Source organism: Gorilla gorilla, chromosome 9 (genome assembly GCF_029281585.2).
Source record: "Gorilla gorilla gorilla isolate KB3781 chromosome 9, NHGRI_mGorGor1-v2.1_pri, whole genome shotgun sequence".
In the NCBI taxonomy this organism is placed as follows: Eukaryota; Metazoa; Chordata; class Mammalia; order Primates; family Hominidae; genus Gorilla; species Gorilla gorilla.
Window position 1 is genome coordinate 15631416 of NC_073233.2, and position 18099 is coordinate 15649514.

The 18099-nt window shown below is 46.3% G+C and overlaps 1 protein-coding gene across 6 annotated transcripts in view; it reads right to left on the reverse strand.

Moving 5' to 3' along the window:
* DENND5A (DENN domain containing 5A) overlaps positions 1–17785 on the reverse strand; it is a 127806-nt gene extending 110021 nt beyond the window's left edge. For 3 of the 6 annotated variants that reach the window (XM_004050666.5, XM_055355410.2, XM_055355411.2), the window contains exon 1: positions 17354–17780. In XM_004050666.5, the coding sequence (XP_004050714.2) occupies positions 17354–17462 (109 nt within the window). In that variant the 5' untranslated portion in view covers positions 17463–17780. Of the gene's footprint in view, positions 1–17353 lie in introns of all 6 variants that reach the window. The other 3 variants (XM_019037258.4, XM_004050664.5, XM_063710644.1) reach the window with 3 other exon arrangements.
* Positions 17786–18099: the final 314 nt, after the last annotated feature.

The following is an 18099-nucleotide window of genomic DNA, read 5'->3' on the forward strand; positions in this document are numbered from 1 at the left end:
ACTCCAGCCTGGGCGACAGAGAGAGATTCCGTCTAAAAAAAAAAAAAAAAAAAAAAACCCTTGCCTGCAAGCCACTGGGGAGGCCAGGATTTGAACATTCAGCTGCCTGGTCCTCCTTGCTTGGCACCCTGCAGTAAAAGCCTTTCTTTCAATGACTGCAAATATCAGTGTAGATAACTGGTTCTACTGCACTGGGCAAGCGGACTCCAATTTAGTTCTACAACAACTCTGAGACAAAGGAGTTTATAATACAACTCTATAATGTTTCCATTTTCATACTGACCTATGGCTTTTAAAATCAAGAAAAAAATAAAAAATGTTTTTATCAAATAAAAACTCTAAGAAAAACAAGGAGAGAGACACCTAGTGAAGAAAAAAAAAAAACAAGCTCTAAAATATTTAAAGAGATTTATTTTGAATCAATATGAACGACCATGGCCCAGGGAACAGTCTCAACACGTTCCGAGAAAATGTGCCTGAGATGCTCATGTTACAGGTTGGTTTTGGTTTACAAATTTTGGATGAAGCCTCCAGGTAACCAAGAGTATAGATGGTAAATATCTCTTTTCAGACCTTAAAAGGTATCCAACTCTTAGATAATCTCCTAGATCTGGGAAAGCCCTGTCTGTACTAACGGAGATTCTCTACAGACGCAAATTTCCCCCACAAAAGACAGCTTTGCAGGGCCATTTTAAAACATCTCAAAGAAATACATTTTGGGGTAAAATATTTTTATTTCCTTCAGGGTCTGCTATGTGTCATATGATGCTAGATAGAGTCAGGTTGGAATTTCGTATCTTTGGGTTGTTTTGTTTTGTTTTTGAGACAGGATCTTGCTCTGTTGCCCAGGCTAGAGTGCAGTGGCTTGATCTCACTGCAACCTCTGCCTCCCAGGCTCAAGCAATCCTCTACATCAGGCCTCTCTAGTACCTGGTTCTACAGGTGGGTGACACCTCGCTTGGCTAATTTTTGTCTTTTTTGTAAAGACAGGGTTTCACCATGTTGCCCAGGCTGCTCTGGAACTCCGGGGTTCAAGTGATCCACCTTCCTCAGTCTCCCAAAATGCTGGGATTTCAGGCATGAGCCACAGCACCCAGCTGGAATTTCGTATCTTATTGTCAGAGTCTCTTTTGTCAGTCTTATGATCTCCATTTTAATATTAATGGTGGTCATGACTTAAAGGGACGTTGGACATACCTCATTATACCCCTCTCCAAAAGAGAGAGAGAAGCTGAGGTAGGAGGATCCCTTGAGCCCAGGAGTTCAAGACCAGCCTGGGCAACACAGTGACACACTCACTATCTCTACAAAAAATTTAAAAATGAGACAGGTGTGGTGGCATGTGTCTGTGGTCGCAGCTACTCCAGAGGCTGAGTAGGAGGATGGCTTGAACCTGGGAGGTCTAGGCTGAACTGAGCTGTGATTGAGCCACTGCATTCCAGCCTGGGCAAAAGAGAGGGGTATAATGAGGGATGGCCAACCTCCCTTTGAGTCATGACCTGGAATTTAGTTGTTCAGGTTTCTCTAGGGTCCCCTTGGGTGGGCATTCAATTGGATGAGGGGCTTAGGATTTTACTTTTGGTTTACACATCTAACTTACCCAAAATAAAATATTTAGTTTTCTTCAACAATATAACAATATATCCCAAAATTAGTAGCTATCTTCATAACTAGGCTAAAACATTGTTAGAGGGCCATTGTTCTAAAACTACAAAAAGAAAGAATGAAAAAGGCATCAGAGATGATACACCTGAAAAAATAACCAAGTCCTGGCTGGGCGCGGTGGCTCACACCTGTAATCCCAGCACTTAGGTGGGCGGATCACGAGGTCAGGAGATCGAGACCATCCTGGCTAACGTGGTGAAACCCCGTCTCTACTAAAAATACAAAAAAATTAGCCGGGCGTGGTGGTGGGCGCCTGTAGTCCCAGCTACTCAGGAGGCTGAGGCAGGAGAATGGCGTGAACCCGGGAGGTGGAGCTTGCAGTGAGCTGAGATAGTGCTACTGCACTCCAGCCTGGGAGACAGAGCGAGACTCTGACTCAGAAAAAAAAAAAAAAAAGAAAGAAAAAGAACCAAGTCCTCTGACATTCCTGGAAAGTAATTCTAACGTGTCGTAACGAAAAAGCGTGTAATTTGTTATAAATCAGGTTTATTCATTTACTGTCTTATAATTGTGGCCTGTGATTATTTCTTTTTTTGTTTCTTTTTGAGACAGGGTCTAGCTATGCTGCCCAGGCTGGAATGCAGTGGCTCAATCACAGCTCATTGCAGCCTGGACCTCCCAGGCTCAAACGATCCTCCCAACTCATCCTCTGGAGCTGAGGCACATGCCATCACACTGGGCTCATTTTTATATTTTTTTATTTTATTTTATTTTTTTGAGACAGAGTTTCGCTCTTGTTGCCCAAACTGGAGTGCAATGGTGCAATCTCAGCTCACTGCAACCTCTGCCTCCAGGTTCGAGCAATTCTCCTGCCTCAGCCTCCCAAGTAGCTGGGATTACAGGCGCCCACCACCATGCCTGGCTAATTTTTGTGTATTTTTAGTAGAAATGGGGTTTCACCATGTTAGCCAGGCTGTTCTCGAACTCCTGACCTCAGGTGATCCACCCACCTCGGCTTCCCAAAGTGCTGGGATTACAGGCATGAGCCACCGTGCCCGGCCTCATTTCTAAATTTTTTTGTAGAGACAGTGTTGCACTATGTTGCCCGGGCTAGCCTCAAACTCCTGAGTTCCAGGGATCCTCCTACCTCAGCTTCCCAAAGTGGTGAGATTACAGGATCAAGCCATTGCACCTGGCCTAATTATTCTTTCTAAACCATTTCCTCTTCTGTGTTCACGCCTTTAAAAATAAAATTTAAAAATAAATAAAAATAAATAAAATCCTTAAAATTTCTCAGGTGTTTTCCATATCATTTTATTATCAAGAATATGGCTAATCAGAAGTCACAGCCAGCCCCCAAACTACAACTACAAAACATGCATATTATAGGCTACACTGAGGGATTTCTGAGGTTAGCAGATGCAAATCTTTTTTTTCCTTCAAAGAAGACAGACCCAGGCAAAAAGCATAAAACATCCTGAAACTGTCACCAAAAAAAAAAAAAGTTTCTTAGAAGCAAACCCCTAGTAACTACCTAGTCTAAGAAAAACATTTCCAGAACTGATAAAGAGTGGGGAAAGAGGAAAGAACAATGGTTGTTGTTAACCACAATTCTGAAAACAAGCAACCTGTCTCCTCTCCTGACACAGCTGCTCTACTGCAATGTGGGCTGGAGACTGAACCACAAAGAGGTCGCACTACAGCTCTGCATTTCAACGATTATGCCACTGCTTCAGTTTTCCCACATCTATAATTTTAAAAAAACAAACAAACCTCAGTAATAGTAAGACAGCAAACAGAAGACCTGGATTCTAACAGATCTTTCTAACTTGGTGGGTAACAATGGACAAAACAATTTTATTTCAAGCGGGGCTAAAAAAATTAAAAATCATTTAAAAGTACAGTGTAAAACTACAAAGTCATTTATAAATATTAATCATTACCATCTGTCAAAAGTGATAGCTGAACTATCTCTGATTTCTAGCTCTGACATTTTTTGATTCTGTGACCAATATAAACCAATGCACATACATTGTTTGGCCAACTGGAATAGTTTAGAAATCAAGGACTTCCGGCCGGGTGCGGTGGCTCACGCCTGTAATCCCAGCACTTTGGCAGGCTGAGGTGGGTGGGTCACCTAAGGTCAGGAGTTCGAGGCCAGCCCTGACCAACATGGTGAAAACCCCTCTCTACTAAAAATACAAAAATTAGCTGGGCATGGTGGCAGGCACCTGTAATTCCAGCTACTTGGGAGGCTGAGGCAGGAGAATCGCTTGAACCCAGGAGGCAGAGGTTACAGTGCGCTGAGATCAAGCCACTGCACTCCAGCCTGGGCAAGAGAGTGACACTCCATCTCAAACAAAAAAAAAAAAAAGAAAGAAAGATATCAAGGAATCCCACATTCACAGAGGAATGAAACTCAATGTGAGAAACCTCGACAGACTTTTCACTGCTCAGACCTCTCAGCATTCCAGGAAAGCATTTTAGGCTAACCCAGCTAGTTCAGTACATAAAGTAGACCACAGATGGCCAAGCAAAATTTTAACCTGACTTACCCATCACATAATGAACAATAAAAAATAAAAAATTACTAACCTGGTTCTCTTTAACAGGAAGCTCTACAAGAGATTCCATGTATGACAACAAGCAAATATCAAAGACAGTACAATATTTGAGAAACACAACGGTCTAAACTATACCTATTGCCATCTTACTTCCTGAGTTATATCTGATCCCCTGAAGGCATACTGAAAACAACTTGACATCTGGCACATACTCTCATTTTCTGCCATGCCAGGATTCTACCACTCATAAGACTCAGCCCAGGGTTCTACGTACGCCAAATGAAAATCAGCAACCACAGAAGATTTGGAATATGGCATTTGACTAATATCTGCTTCACTTAGTAACTTTTAAGAACTAAATCCAGCTGGGTGCGGTGGCTCACACCTGTAATCCCAGCACTTTGGGAGGCCGAGGCGGGCGGATCCCGAGGTCAGGAGATCGAGACCATCCTGGCTAACACAATGAAACCCCGTCTCTACTACAAATACAAAAAATTAGACGGGCGTGGTGGCGGGCCCCTGCAGTCTCAGCTACTCGGGTGGCTGAGGCAGAAGAACGGCGTGAACCCGGGAGGCGGAGCTTGCAGTGAGCCGAGATGGCACCACCGTACTCCAGCCTGGGCGACAGAGCGAGACTCCGTCTCACGAAAAAAAAAAAAAAAAAAGAACTAAATCTGGCCAGGTGCAGTGGCTCACGCCTGTAATCTCAGCACTTTGGGAGGCCGAGGCGGGCGGATCACGAGGTCCAGAGACGGAGACCATTCTGGCTAACATGGTGAAACCCCATGTCTACTAAAAACACAAAAATTAGCTGGGCATGGTAGCACGCGCCTGTAGTCCCAGCTACTCGGGAGGCCAAGGCAGGAGAATCGCTTGAACCCAGGAGGCAGAGGTTGCAGTGCCGCAGTCACACCACTGCACTCCAGCCTGGGCGACAGAGCGAGACTCCGTCTCAAAAAAAAAAAAAAAAAAAAAAGAACTAAATATAAAAATCTGGCCGTAATAGCCTGTGTTTAATTACTGAATTCGGCCGGGTGCAGTGGCTCATGCCTGTAATCCCAGCACTTTAGGAGGCAGAGGTGGGTGGATCACCTGAGGTCAGGAGTTCAAGACCAGCCTGGCCAACATGACGAAAGCGTCTTTACCAAAAATACAAAAATTAGCCAGGTGTGGTGGCGCTTGCATGTAGTCCCAGCTACTCAGGAGGCTGAGGCAGAAGAATTGCTTGAACCTTGGAGGCGGAGGCTGCAGTAGCTGAGATCACACCATTATATTCCAGCCTGGGTGGCAGAGTAAGACTCCGTCCCAAAAAAAAAACCAAAAAACTGAATTCCACAAGGAAGTCACCAGCTTCTGAAAGGCAAGCCTCTTTCTCACTGGACCTTAGGCCATCTCCAGCAGGAACCTAAAACATATCAACATATCAAGTATAGATAGGTTCCTTCATGTGTACCCAGGTTCCTAAGAGACCTCTAAGACTATCTGACAGTAATTCAAATCCAGGGACAACAACAGGACTTTTTTTTTTTTTTTTTTTTTTTGAGTCAGGGTCTCACCCTATTGCCCAGGCTGGAGTGCAGTGGCACAATCATGGCTCACCACAGCCTGGACCTCCCTGGACTCAGCTGATCTGCCAACCTCAGCATCCCAAGGAACTGGAACCACAGACATACACCACTACACCAGGCTAATTTTTCTATTTTCTGTAGAGACCCGAGTCTCGCCATGTTGCCCAGGATTGTCTCAAACTCCTGGCCTAAAGCCATCCTCCCCCACTCGGCCCCTCAAAGTGCTGGGATTACAGGCATGAGCTACCATACCTGGCCACAACAGGAATTTACAAGCTGAGCGAAGCCCAAGTACACCTTCCAACAAAGCCAAAAAACAAGCTTATAAAAGGATGTAGGACTGGAAAGGGGTGTTACCAAAGGAGGCTTTAGGCAAAGAAAACTTTATTTTTAACCTAGGAAGGAAGGAAGGGCTGAGCAGACTCTAAGAGAATTTGGTTTAAGCACCAAACACTGTGACTCAGGATTTCCTTCTACGAAGAAAATTGCAGGGCCCCAATATCATTAAACTAAAATCCACTAATTTCAGTATGATCCTCCCTGCCTGATGGAGTCAAATAGCATTCTCTTTAGAATATACAGTCTCAGCCAGGCGCGGTGGTTCATATCTATAATCCCAGCACTTTGGGAGGCTGAGTCGGGAGTACCACTGTTCAAGATGTTTAAGACCAGCCTGGGCAAGATGGTGAGAACCCATCTTCCAAAAAAATAATTAGTTGGGCAGCCAGGTGCGGTGGCTTATACCAATAATCCCAACATTTTGGGAGGCCAAGGTGGGCAGATCACTTGAGCCCAGAGGTTCAAGACCAGCCTGGGCCCATTAGCAGGTATAGTGATGCACACCTGTAGTTCCAGCTACCTAGAGGCTGAGGTGGGAGGATCACTTGAGCCCAGGAGGTCAAGGTTGTAGTAAACCATGATCACACCACTGCACTTTGGCCTGGGCAACAGGGTGAGACCCTGTCTCAAAAAAACAACAATGGGCACAGTGGCTCACACCTGTAATCCCAGCACTCTGGGAGGCCGAGACGGGCGAATCATCTGAGGTCTGGAGTTCAAGACCAGCCTGACCAACATGGAGAAACCCCATCTCTACTAAGAATACAAATTAGCCAGGCATGGTGGCGCATGCCTGTAATCCCAGCTACTCAGGAGGCCGAGGCAAGAGAATCGCTTGAACCCGGGAGGCAGAGGTTGCAGTGAGCCAAGATCGCACCATTGCATTCCAGCCTGGGCAACGAGAGCGAAACTCTGTCTCAAAAAAAAAAAAAAAAAAAAAAAAGCCAGGTGTGGTGGCACATGCCTGTAGTCCCAAGTACTCAAGAGGCTAAGGTAGGAGGATCCCTTGAGCTCAGAAATTCGAGGCTCAGATACGCCGAGGAAGTGAGGTATGATTGTCCACTGTACCCTAGCCTGGGTCTGGCTTTGTTAAGCCAGACCACATCTCAAAATATGTATATATACAGAAATTTAGCTTGTATTTTAACTGCCTTGGGCTACTCTGTAATTGTTTTCTGTGTGTGGGTCTCATCTCTCCTGACTTCTTACTTGTTCTACCTAAAAAAAGAAAACACATAACCTAACTTAAGAACTCTTCCGTACTTCAGTAGCCTTGACTTCTGGAAGCATCCACAGATGTCTGAGATAAGCCATAAGATTTTGAGTTTTGCTGCAGCTAGTAATCTGGGCTTCAGAGCAAAGATGCCTTTTTAAATGACCACAAGAATCTGCCCAGAATCAACCAGCCCAGTAGAGGAAGATGAAAATTAAGTGTAGTCCATATCGACTCCCAGTTTGAAACTGGCTCATAAAACTTTTTATAGCTACTTCATCTCTGGGGAGGGATATCCTTTTCTCTTTTAAATAAGAAGTCTTATTTAAAAGTCTCAGTCAGCAAGGCGTGGTGGTTTACGCCTGTAATCCCAGCCCTTTAGGAGGCCAACGAGGGTGGATCATGAGGTCAAGAGTTCGAGACCAGCCTGGGCAACATGGTGAAACCCCGTCTCTACTAAAAATACAAAAATTAGCTGGGCGTGATGGCAGATGCATGTAATCCCAGCTACTCAGGAGGCTGAGGCATGAGAATCGCTTGAGCCCGGGAGGGAGAGGTTGCAGTGAGCCAAGATCGTGCTACTGCACTCCAGCCTGGGCCACAAAACAAGATCCGTCTCAAAAAATAATAAATAAAATAAAATAAAATAATAAAATAAAAATAAAAGTCTTTGTCTTCTAGGATATGCAAATTAAAACCATGAGATACCACTTACAGCCACTAAGATGGCTATAAACAAATAGATAAGTATTGGTAAGGATATGAACAAAGTGGAATTCTCATACACTGCTATTGGAAATGTACACTAGTGCAGCTGTTTTGGAAAACAGACTGGCAGGCAGTCTCTCAAAAGGTTAAACACAGGCCGGGCGCGGTGGCTCTTACCTGTAATCTCAGCACTTTGGGAGGTCGAGGCAGGTGAATCACCTGAGGTCAGGAGTTCGAGACCAGCCTGGCCAACATGGTAAAACCCCGTTTCTACTAAAAATACAAAAATTGGCTGGCGCAGTGGCTCTCGCCTGTAATCCCAGCACTTTGGAAGGCAGAGGCAGGTGGATCATGAAGCCAGGAGTTCGAGACCAGCCTGTCTAATATGGTGAAACTCTGTCTCTAGTACAAAATACAAAAATTAGCTGGGCATAGTGGTGCACACCTGTAGTCCCAGCTACTTGGGAGGCCAAGGCAGGATAATTGCTTGAACCCGGGAGGCAGAGGTTGCAGTGAGCCAAGATTGTGCCACTGCACTCCAGCCTGGGCGTCAGAGTGAGACTCCGTCTTAAAAAAAAAAAAAAAAAAAAAAAAATCCAGGCTTGGTAACGGGTACCTGTAATCCCAGCTACTCAAGAGGCTGAGGAAGGAGAATGGCCTGAACCCGGGAGGCAGTGGTTGCAGTAAGCCGAGATTGTGCCATTGCACCCCAGCGTGAGCAACACGGCGAAACTCCATCTCAAAAAAAAAAAAAAGTTAAACACAGAGTTACTATATGACCCAGTAATTTCATTCCTAAGTATTCAGCAAAGAGAAATGAAAACATAGGCCTACACACAAAAAAAGAAGTGTACACAAATGTTCATAGCATTATTCAAAACAATCAAAAACTGAAGGCCGGGCACGGTGGCTTGTGCCTGTAATCCCAGCACTTTAGGAGGCCAAGGCGGGTGGATCATGAAGTCAGGAGTTCAAGACCAGCCTGGCCAACATGGTGAAACCCCGTCTCTACTAAAAATACAAAAATTAGCTAGGTGTGGTGGTACATGCCTGTAATCCCAGCTACTCAGGGGGCTGAGGCAGGAGAATCACTTGAACCTGGGAGGCGGAGGTTGCAGTGAGCCGAGATTGCGCCATTGCACTCCAGCCTGAGCAACAAGAATAAAACTCTGTCTCAGAAAAAAAAAAAGAAGAAAACAATCCAATGTCCTTCCACTAATGGATAAACAAATAAAATGTTGTATATTCATACCATGGCATATTTTTCTGGCATAAACAGGAATGACAAACTGATACATGCTACAACATGAGTGAACCTTGAAAACATTATGCTAAGTGAAAGAAGCCAGTAACAAGAGACCACACATATTACTCCATTTATATGAAATGTCAAAAACAGGCAAATCTATAGAGATAGAAAGTAGATGAGTGGTTGCCTAGGGTTCAGGGTTAGAGGGTTGGGAGAAAATGATGAGTAACTGCTAATGGGTACAGGTTTTCAGGGGAGAGTGATTAATACATTTCAAAATGGATTGTAGTGTGATTGTAAAACTGTGAATAAATTAAAAATTACTGAAATAAGTGAACTGTATGGTATATGAATTATATCTCAATAAAATTGTTTATATATGGACACACATATAAACGATACAGCAAATGGGGGAAAATGTTAACAATCGGTGAATCTGGTTAAGAGATATACTGGAGTTCTTTGTTCTATTCATGTCAATGCTTCTTTTTCTTTTTTCTGAGACCCAGTCACTCGGGCTGGAGTGCAGTGGCGCCATCTCGGCTCACTGCAACCTCTGCCTCCCATTTCAAGCGATTCTCCTGTGTCAGCCTCCTGAGTAGCTGGGATTATAGGCACCCACCACCACACACGGCTAATTTTTGTATTTTTAGTAGAGACGGGGTTTCATCGTGTTGGCCAGGCTGGTCTCAAGTGATCCACCTGCCTCAGCCTCCCAAAGTGCTGGGATTATAGGCGTGAGCAACCACGTCTAGCCCTCAATGCTTCTTTAAATGTGAAATTATAAAAAAAGATAAAGCAATAAAGCTACAGGCCTGGGAGGTCGAGGCTGCAATGAGTCATGATTGTGCCACTGCACTCCAGCCTGGGCAACAGAGACAGACTCTGTCTCTTAAAAAAAAAAAAAAAAAAAAAAAAGACATCCTTAATGATAATCACACACAGTATTCTTTTTTTTTTTTTTTTGAGAAGGAGTCTCACACTGTTGCCCAGGCTGGAGTGCAGTGGCTCAATCTCGGCTCACTGCAAGCTCAGCCTCCCAGGTTCACGCCATTCTCCTGCCTCAGCCTCCTGAGTAGCTGGGACTACAGGTGCCCGCCATCGCACCCAGCTAATTTTTTTGAATTTTTAGTAGAGACAGGGTTTCACCGTGTTAGCCAGGATGGTCTCGATCTCCTGACCTTGTGATCCGCCCACCCTGGCCTCCCAAAGTGCTGGGATAACAGGCGTGAGCCACCGCGCCCGGCCAACACACACAGTATTCTTTCTTTTTTTTTTTTTTTTTTTTTTTTTGAGACAAAGTCTCACTTTGTTGCCCAGGCCAGAGTGCAGTGACGCCATCTTGGCTCACTGCAGCCTCCACCTCCCAGATTCAAGCGATTCTCTCGCCTCAGCCTCCCGAGTAGCTGGGATTATAGGTGTGTGCCACCAGGCCCGGCTAATTTTTATATCTTTAGTAGAGACAGGGTTTCACCATGTTGGCCAGGCTGGTCTCAAACTCCTGACCTCAAGTGATCCACCCACCTCAACCTCCCAAAGTGCTGGGATTACAAGCATGAGCCACCGTACCCGGTCTACACACAGTACACACAGTATTCTTTCTTTTTCCTTTTTAAATTATACTTTAAGTTCTGGGGTACATGTGCAGAACATACAGTTTTGTTACATAGGTATACACATGGCACGGCATGGTGGTTTGCTGCACCTGTCAACCAGTCACCTACATTAGGTATTTCTCCTAATGTTATCCCTCCCCTAGTCCCCCACCCCCCCGACAGGCCCCAGTGTGTGATGTTCCCCTCCCTACATCCATGTGTTCTCATTGTTCAACTCCCACTTATGAGTGAGAACATGTGGTGTTCTGTTTTCTGTTCTTGTGATAGTTTGCTGAGAATGACGGTTTCCAGCTTAATCCATGTCCCTGCAAAGGACATTAACTCATCCTTTTTTATGGCTGCATAGTATTCCATGATGTGTATGTGCCATCTTCTTTATCCAGTCTCTTACTGATGGACATTTGAGTTGGTTCCAAGTCTTGCTATTGCACACACAGTATTCTTTCTTAACATGAAACAGAAACCTGGACTAGAAAAAAACTACCATAACGTCTGTTCCTGCCCTGCCAGACAAATTTTTTGCTTGTTCCCCCGGCATCCACCACTCATCAAAGGTCTGCAAAGCATGCAAAATATCACTCAAGTAGCAGAAAAGAATGAAATGTGGCAAGGGAGACAAATATTCTCCCACTTTCTCAGGGCCTCAGTTTCCTCATCTGTAAAATCAGAAGGTTATATAATTGCAAAGGGTGCTTTCATGCTTAACATTCGATAATTTTTAAGTTCGAATTTCACTGCTCAATACAGTCAAGGAGGAGTATGATTTGACTAGTCCTCTAGCTTTCCTAGACAGTCACCTTTTTCTCTTTCTTAATTATTTTTATTTTTTATAAAAACAGGGTATTAGGCTGGGCGCAGTGGCTCACACCTGTAATCCCAGGACTTTGGGAGGCCGAGGCGGGCAGATCAACTGAGGTCAGGAGTTCAAGACCAGCCTGACCAACATGGTGAAACCCCATCTCTACTAAAAATACAAAATTAGCCGGGCATGGTGGCACATGCCTGTAATCCCAGCTACTTGAGAGGCTGAGGCAGGAGAATCGCTTGAGCCCAGGAGGCAGAGGTTTCAGTGAGCTGAGGTCGTGCCATTGCACTCCAGCCTGGGCAACAACAGCAAAACTCCATCTCAAAAAAATAAACAACAGGCCGGGCATGGTGACTCAAGCCTGTAATCTCAGCACTTTGGAAGGCCAACGCAGGCGGATCACAAGGTCAGGAGATCAAGACCATCCTGGCTAACACGGTGACACCCCGTCTCTACTAAAAAAAAAAAGTACAAAAAAATTAGCCGGGCGTGGTGGTGGGCGCCTGTAGTCCCAGCTACTCCGGAGGCTGAGGCAGGAGAATGGCGTGAACCCGGGAGGCGGAGTCTGCAGTGAGCCGAGATCGTGCCACTGCACTCCAGCCTGGGCGACAGAGTGAGACTCCCATCTCAAAACAAACAAACAAACAAACAACAAAAAAACAGGGTCTTGCTACAGTGGCCAAGGTGATCTCAAACTCCTGGACCCAAGCATCATCCTGCCTCAGCCTCCCAGAGTGCTGGAATTACAGATGTGAGCCACTGTACCAGGACCCTCTCTCTTCTAAAGGTGACATTAAGAGACTATTTCAGGCCGGGCGAAGTGGCTCACACCTGTAATCCCAATACTTTGGGAGGCCAATGCGGGTGGGTCACCTGAGGTAAGGAGTTCGAGACCAGCCTGACCAACATGGCGAAATCCTGTCTCTACTAAAAATACAAGAATTAGCCAGGTGTGCTAGTGCACACCTGTGGTCCCAGCTACTTGGGAGGCTGAGGCTCAGAATCACTTGAACCGGACAGGCAGAGGTTGCAGTGAGCTGAGATCACGCCATTGCACTCCAGCCTGGGCAAAAGAGCAGGACTCCATCTCAAAAAAAAAAAAAAAAAAAAAGAGAGACTATTTCAGTGTAGTCTCAATTTTCTAGTAAGTTCATACAGCACACTGGCCAGTTTCCCATCTATCCTTATCCCTAGCCACTTCTCTTCAATTCCTGGCAAGAGCTTCTGCACAGAGCCTGGGAAAATTGGAGTACAAGATGAAAGAACCTAGGATACTTATATCTCAATGCTAGGTGCAGATCAGTTCAGAGGAACTTACAGATTCCAAGGTAAGAAATACGTCACAAGTATTTGGGAACCTTAATTCTCAAGCAGAGACAAGGAAAATAAACTCATGAACCCCATTCACAGTAAAACCTTCTCCTGGGGTCACCTAGTGGTGACCATCAGAAACAAAGAAAAAGAAGATTCACCAGGACATTCGCCCATCAGAGGTAGAAAAAGAAACTGAACTCCACTATCATCTGCCTCCCCACTTAGGATGTGCCAAAAATAATGGAAAACATAAATCAGAAGCAATTCTTCCAGATTTGCTTACCTAACTGACAAGTTCAAAAAGCCAACAAGCAGACACCATATCCTCAAGGTGGCTAAATTTGTGCTTTGCTCACAGATTACCTTCTTCTCCTTCCAGCCCAAAGAGCTTCCTCAACCAGAAAACAAAATTAATTTTCACACATTCCTCAATTCCTTGCACAAAAAACAACTACATTACTTGCCTAAATGCTGAGTCTGCAAGAAAGGGAAAGAAGTGACAGGAAGAGATTCCTACAAAATCCAATTACCTCAGTCTATATTAAACACAGCAAACTCTATGCTTATTTGGGTTTTTTTATTTTTTATTTTTAGTTGTATTTGTTTATTTGAGACAGGGTCTCACTCTGTCGCTCAGGCTGGAGTGCAGTGTCACAATCTCAGTTCACTGCAACCTCTGCCTCTTAGACTCAAGTGACCTTCTCACCTCAGCTTCCTGAGCAGCTGGGACCACAGGTGCATGCCACCACACCCAGCTAATTTTTTGTACTTTCTGTAGAGACAGAGTCTTGCCGTGCTGCCCAGGCTGGTCTCAAACTCCTGGGCTCAAGCAATTCACCCACCTCAGCCTCCCAAAGTACTGGGATTACAGGTGTGAGCTACTGCGCCCAGCCTCCATGTTTATTTGTTGCAGACAGAGAGGAATGAATCTTAACCTTTCTCCACAAAACAAGAAGGAACACTGAGCATCTTTGATTTGCTTATTCTGGGTTCACTTTTTAAGAATGTAGATGCTACCTGAGCTATGTAAGTTAACTGTGTGGAGTGCACCTTCTTAGAGACTCCTTAATACCTTCTTGGAGAACCTGGGTACAAATTACAATTTCCTGTAGTTTCACTGAGTATGATATCATCAGTTTGGGAGCTACAAGGCAGGCTGAGGAGAGAAAATGCACCCTGGAGACTCTCAGGAAGAACCTGCTATTTGTATTCTGCTTTGTTTTATTCAAAGATTCCCTCTGGGAGTGGTGGCTCACGCCTGTAATCCTAGCATTCTGGGAGGCCGAGGTGGGCAGATCACTTGAGGTCAAGAATTCAAGACCAGCCTGGCCAACATGGTGAAACCCCATCTCTACTAAAGATACAAAAATTAGCCTGATGTGGTGGCACGCGCGGCTCATAATCCCAGCTACTCGGGAGGCTGAGGCAGAATTGCTTGAACCTGGGAGACGGAGGTTTCAGTGAGCCACTATCGCAGCACTGCATTCCAGCTGGGTTAACACAGTGAGACTGTGTCTCAAAAAAAAAAAAAAGATTCCCTCTGGATAGTTCAGATTCCCCTACCAACCCACCAGAAATGAAATGAAGAGGGAAAAAAAAATCCTTCCAACACTGCATACTCTAACAAAGGCCACCTATTGGAAATGTGGTCTCGGCATTCCACTACTGCAACCACATTTTAAAAAAAACAGAAAATACCCCTCTTTACACATTTTATACAACTCATCCCCCTTTCTTTATTATCCCAATAAACTTTCACAAGGATATAATTTTAGCTTGCCAAAAAGCCAGATAATTAACACATATTCATTAAGACAGTAACATTTCTCTTTTAATGAAATGTTGAAAGACAGTTTTTAAACATTTTTGAAGGTCTACTTGATGAGATTATTTTTATTTACATTCTTTTTTTATAGATGAGGACCCTGACAGGGTTATCTCTAACTTGCTCCCAATCACAAAGATAGTCAATAGGAGAGCAGGAATATTACCCTAAACTCATGCTCTCGCTAACAGTTAACTTCCCAGCTTCATTCTTATGCTCTATCATTCGCAAAACATTCTATCTTCTCAAACCAAGTGTTCATACAATTTGACACTCAAAAACACAGCATAAAAAAAAGTTTATTCCACCACCTTAGTTTCTTTTATTGAGAAGAATTATGTTGTTTTTAATATTTCTCAACATGTTAGTGTTTTCTAAAGACCTCCAGTCAGGCTAATGAGATGCAGTTTAATGTCATGAGAAGAGCACTGGACCAAGCAATTAACTAGTGTATACAGGCCCCACTGTCCTTCCTGGGCCTCATTTTCCCCTCTGAGGTCCCTTCCAACACCAATACCCTGAACCGAATTCCAAAAATTACATCAAAGTTACAAACTTACTACATATGAAAAAGATGAAAAACATCTGTACTATAAGAATTTGAAGACCTTAAAAGATAAACTTGAACAATTATTAGGTACTCATCAAAATAATTTTTTTTTTTTTTGGACGGAGTCTCGCTCTGTCGCCCAAGCTGGAGTGCAGTGGTGCGATCTGGGCTCACTGCGAGCTCCGCCTCCCGGGTTCACGCCATTCTCCTGCCTCAGCCTCCCGAGTAGCTGGGACTACAGGCGCCCGCCACCATGCCCGGCTAATTTTTTGTATTTTTAGTAGAGACGGGGTTTCACCGTGTAAGCCCGGATGGTCTCGATCTCCTGACCTCGTGATCCGCCCGCCTCAGCCTCCCAAAGTCCTGGGATTACAGGCGTGAGCCACCGCGCCCGGCCTAAAATTAAAATTTTTTTAAAGTAAATTAGAAACAATACAACTACCCCGACAAAAAGCCTAATATTAATTATATTACTGCTTCATATTTTCTCCACCTGCTATTGAGGAAATAGCTCATTTTTTTCTAACCTTGTTAAAGCATGAATTTATCATGCTTTTTTCTTCTTTTTCTTTTTTCCAGACAGAGTCTCGCTTTATCACCCAGACTGGAGTGTAGTGGCGCAATCACCCAGACTGGCGCAATCTCAGCTCACTGCAACCTCCCCCTCCTGGGTTAAAGCGATCCTCCTACCTCAGCCTCCTGAGTAGCTGGGATTACAGGCACGCGCCACGACGCCCGGCTAATTTTTGTATTTTTAGTAGAGACGGGGGTTTCACCATGTTGGCCAAATTGGTCTCGAACTCCTGACCTCAGGTGACCCGCCCGCCTCGGCCTCCCAAAGTGCTGGGATTACCCCTGAGCCGCCGGGTGGTGAGCCACCGCGCCCGGCCTAATTTTTTTTTCATAAGAAACACTGGACTTTTTCTGGTGCCCAAAAACAAAACTGTCTTGTCATCGTTGAAGCAAAGTAAGATTAGTCAACAGGATAATCATTTTCGAAAGAGAAACTTTACAGTGACAGAAAAGTGAAAAGGAGTCCCCCTCATCAGGATGACACAACCTTAAAGTACAACCCGACAAACCTCCACCCACTTGAAACCCACTAACTGGAAACTCCAGACAAAAACTTATTTTCAAAACTGTTACAGTTCAAAGACTCCAATGACAGTGCAGTGGAAAATTCACGGGGACTGTATAATTTTCACGCCCTTCTGCAGTGAGTGCCAAATCTGGTCAGGGCCCCCATCTTTGACTCCCCTCATCACTTTCCCTTTCAAATATGACTTGAAACGCATCACAACACACCAAGCCTCTCCAACTACAATGCTGCTACCCTTTTATTCACAAACGCCTCTGTCCTCATAAAGGACATAAATTACTTTTCAAAAAAGGCATGGCCCCGGGATACAAGCCCTTTCCAAGGCTAAGGGAGTTCCCACTCTTCTTGGTGCCGCCCAAGTTCACTTTATTACTTCATATCCCATCCAGACGCGCAGAGCTGCAATCTGACTCAGGGGGCCCAGCCCAGGGCCGGGGTATAACGGTTTTGAGGAACTGGTATCACAAGCTTCTAGGGAAGTGGCCAGATACACTCACCAAGTTTTTGTTTTCCTTTTTTTTAAGTCTGGGTGGAACTTACTTTCACTAGGACGTGGGACGCCTTCCCTCCCTAATGGGTGCCAGAGGACAAGCTTTCCTTTATTTTAAACGAAGTCACTCAACCTACACCAAACTGAGAACACACAACCCTCCCTCTTTCTGGTCGCCGAAGACGTGGCCACTGCGCAGCGGGCCGTAGGTTTGGACCCCTCACGGCTCAGAGCCCCTCATCCGTTTCCCCCCTCCAGTCCAAAACCCCCTTCGCCCGCGCCCGCCCTGGTCCTCCGGGCCGACACTCGCCCGGCTCCCGGGACAAAGCGGGGCTGAAGGAAGGTTTCTTCTGGGGTCCCCTACGACAGCGGGCGCGGGAAAGCGCCCCGCGCTCGGCGCGCACTCACCCGACAACTCGTCCGGCTCCAGCCCGGTCTCCGTGTCCAGTCCGCAGATGACAAAGTAGTCGGCGAAGCGACTGGGCGCCGAGCCCCCTCCGCCGCCGCCGCCACTCATGGCGCCGGGGCCGAGACGGGCCGGGCAGTGCGGAGCGGCACTGAGCCCCCGCAACCCGGGCGCCCGCCCGTCCGCCCTCAGGCCGCCCCTCCCGCCGCCGCCGCTACCGCGGCTCGGGCCGCCGCCCCCGGCCCTGGCCCGGTCCCCTCGGCCGCCGCGGCTGCCGTGACGGGGCGGGGGGGCACCGGGCCGCCCCGCACCGCATCCTGGACGCCTTCCCCTCCGCGCCGCCGCCGCTGCAGCTAGCCGAGAGCGCCGCGGCCCGAGCGAGCCTGGAGAAGGGCGGAAAGCGCGTGGACAGCCCCCACCTTGACCCTCCTCCTGCCGCGCCTGCGCAGGCGCCGTCTGGGAGGGGGCGGGCTCCTGGGGGAAAGGATGACGTGATGCTCTTCGGACCCCGCCGGCCGCAGTTTCCCGGGAGGTCGCCGCAGCGCAGCCGGTGACTGCTTGGTCGCCCGCAGCTGCCACCCCCCGGGATTGAGAATCCTTTAGGGAGGGCTGAGGAGGTGCGAGAAGAGTGGGCGCAGCCTGCAGAGCCGGGCATTTGGCCCATGCTCTGCCCCCAACCACCCACCCAGCAAGCAGAGGTCCAGAGATCTTAGCGCGGCCTTGCCATGAGGATGGGGTCTCACGACTA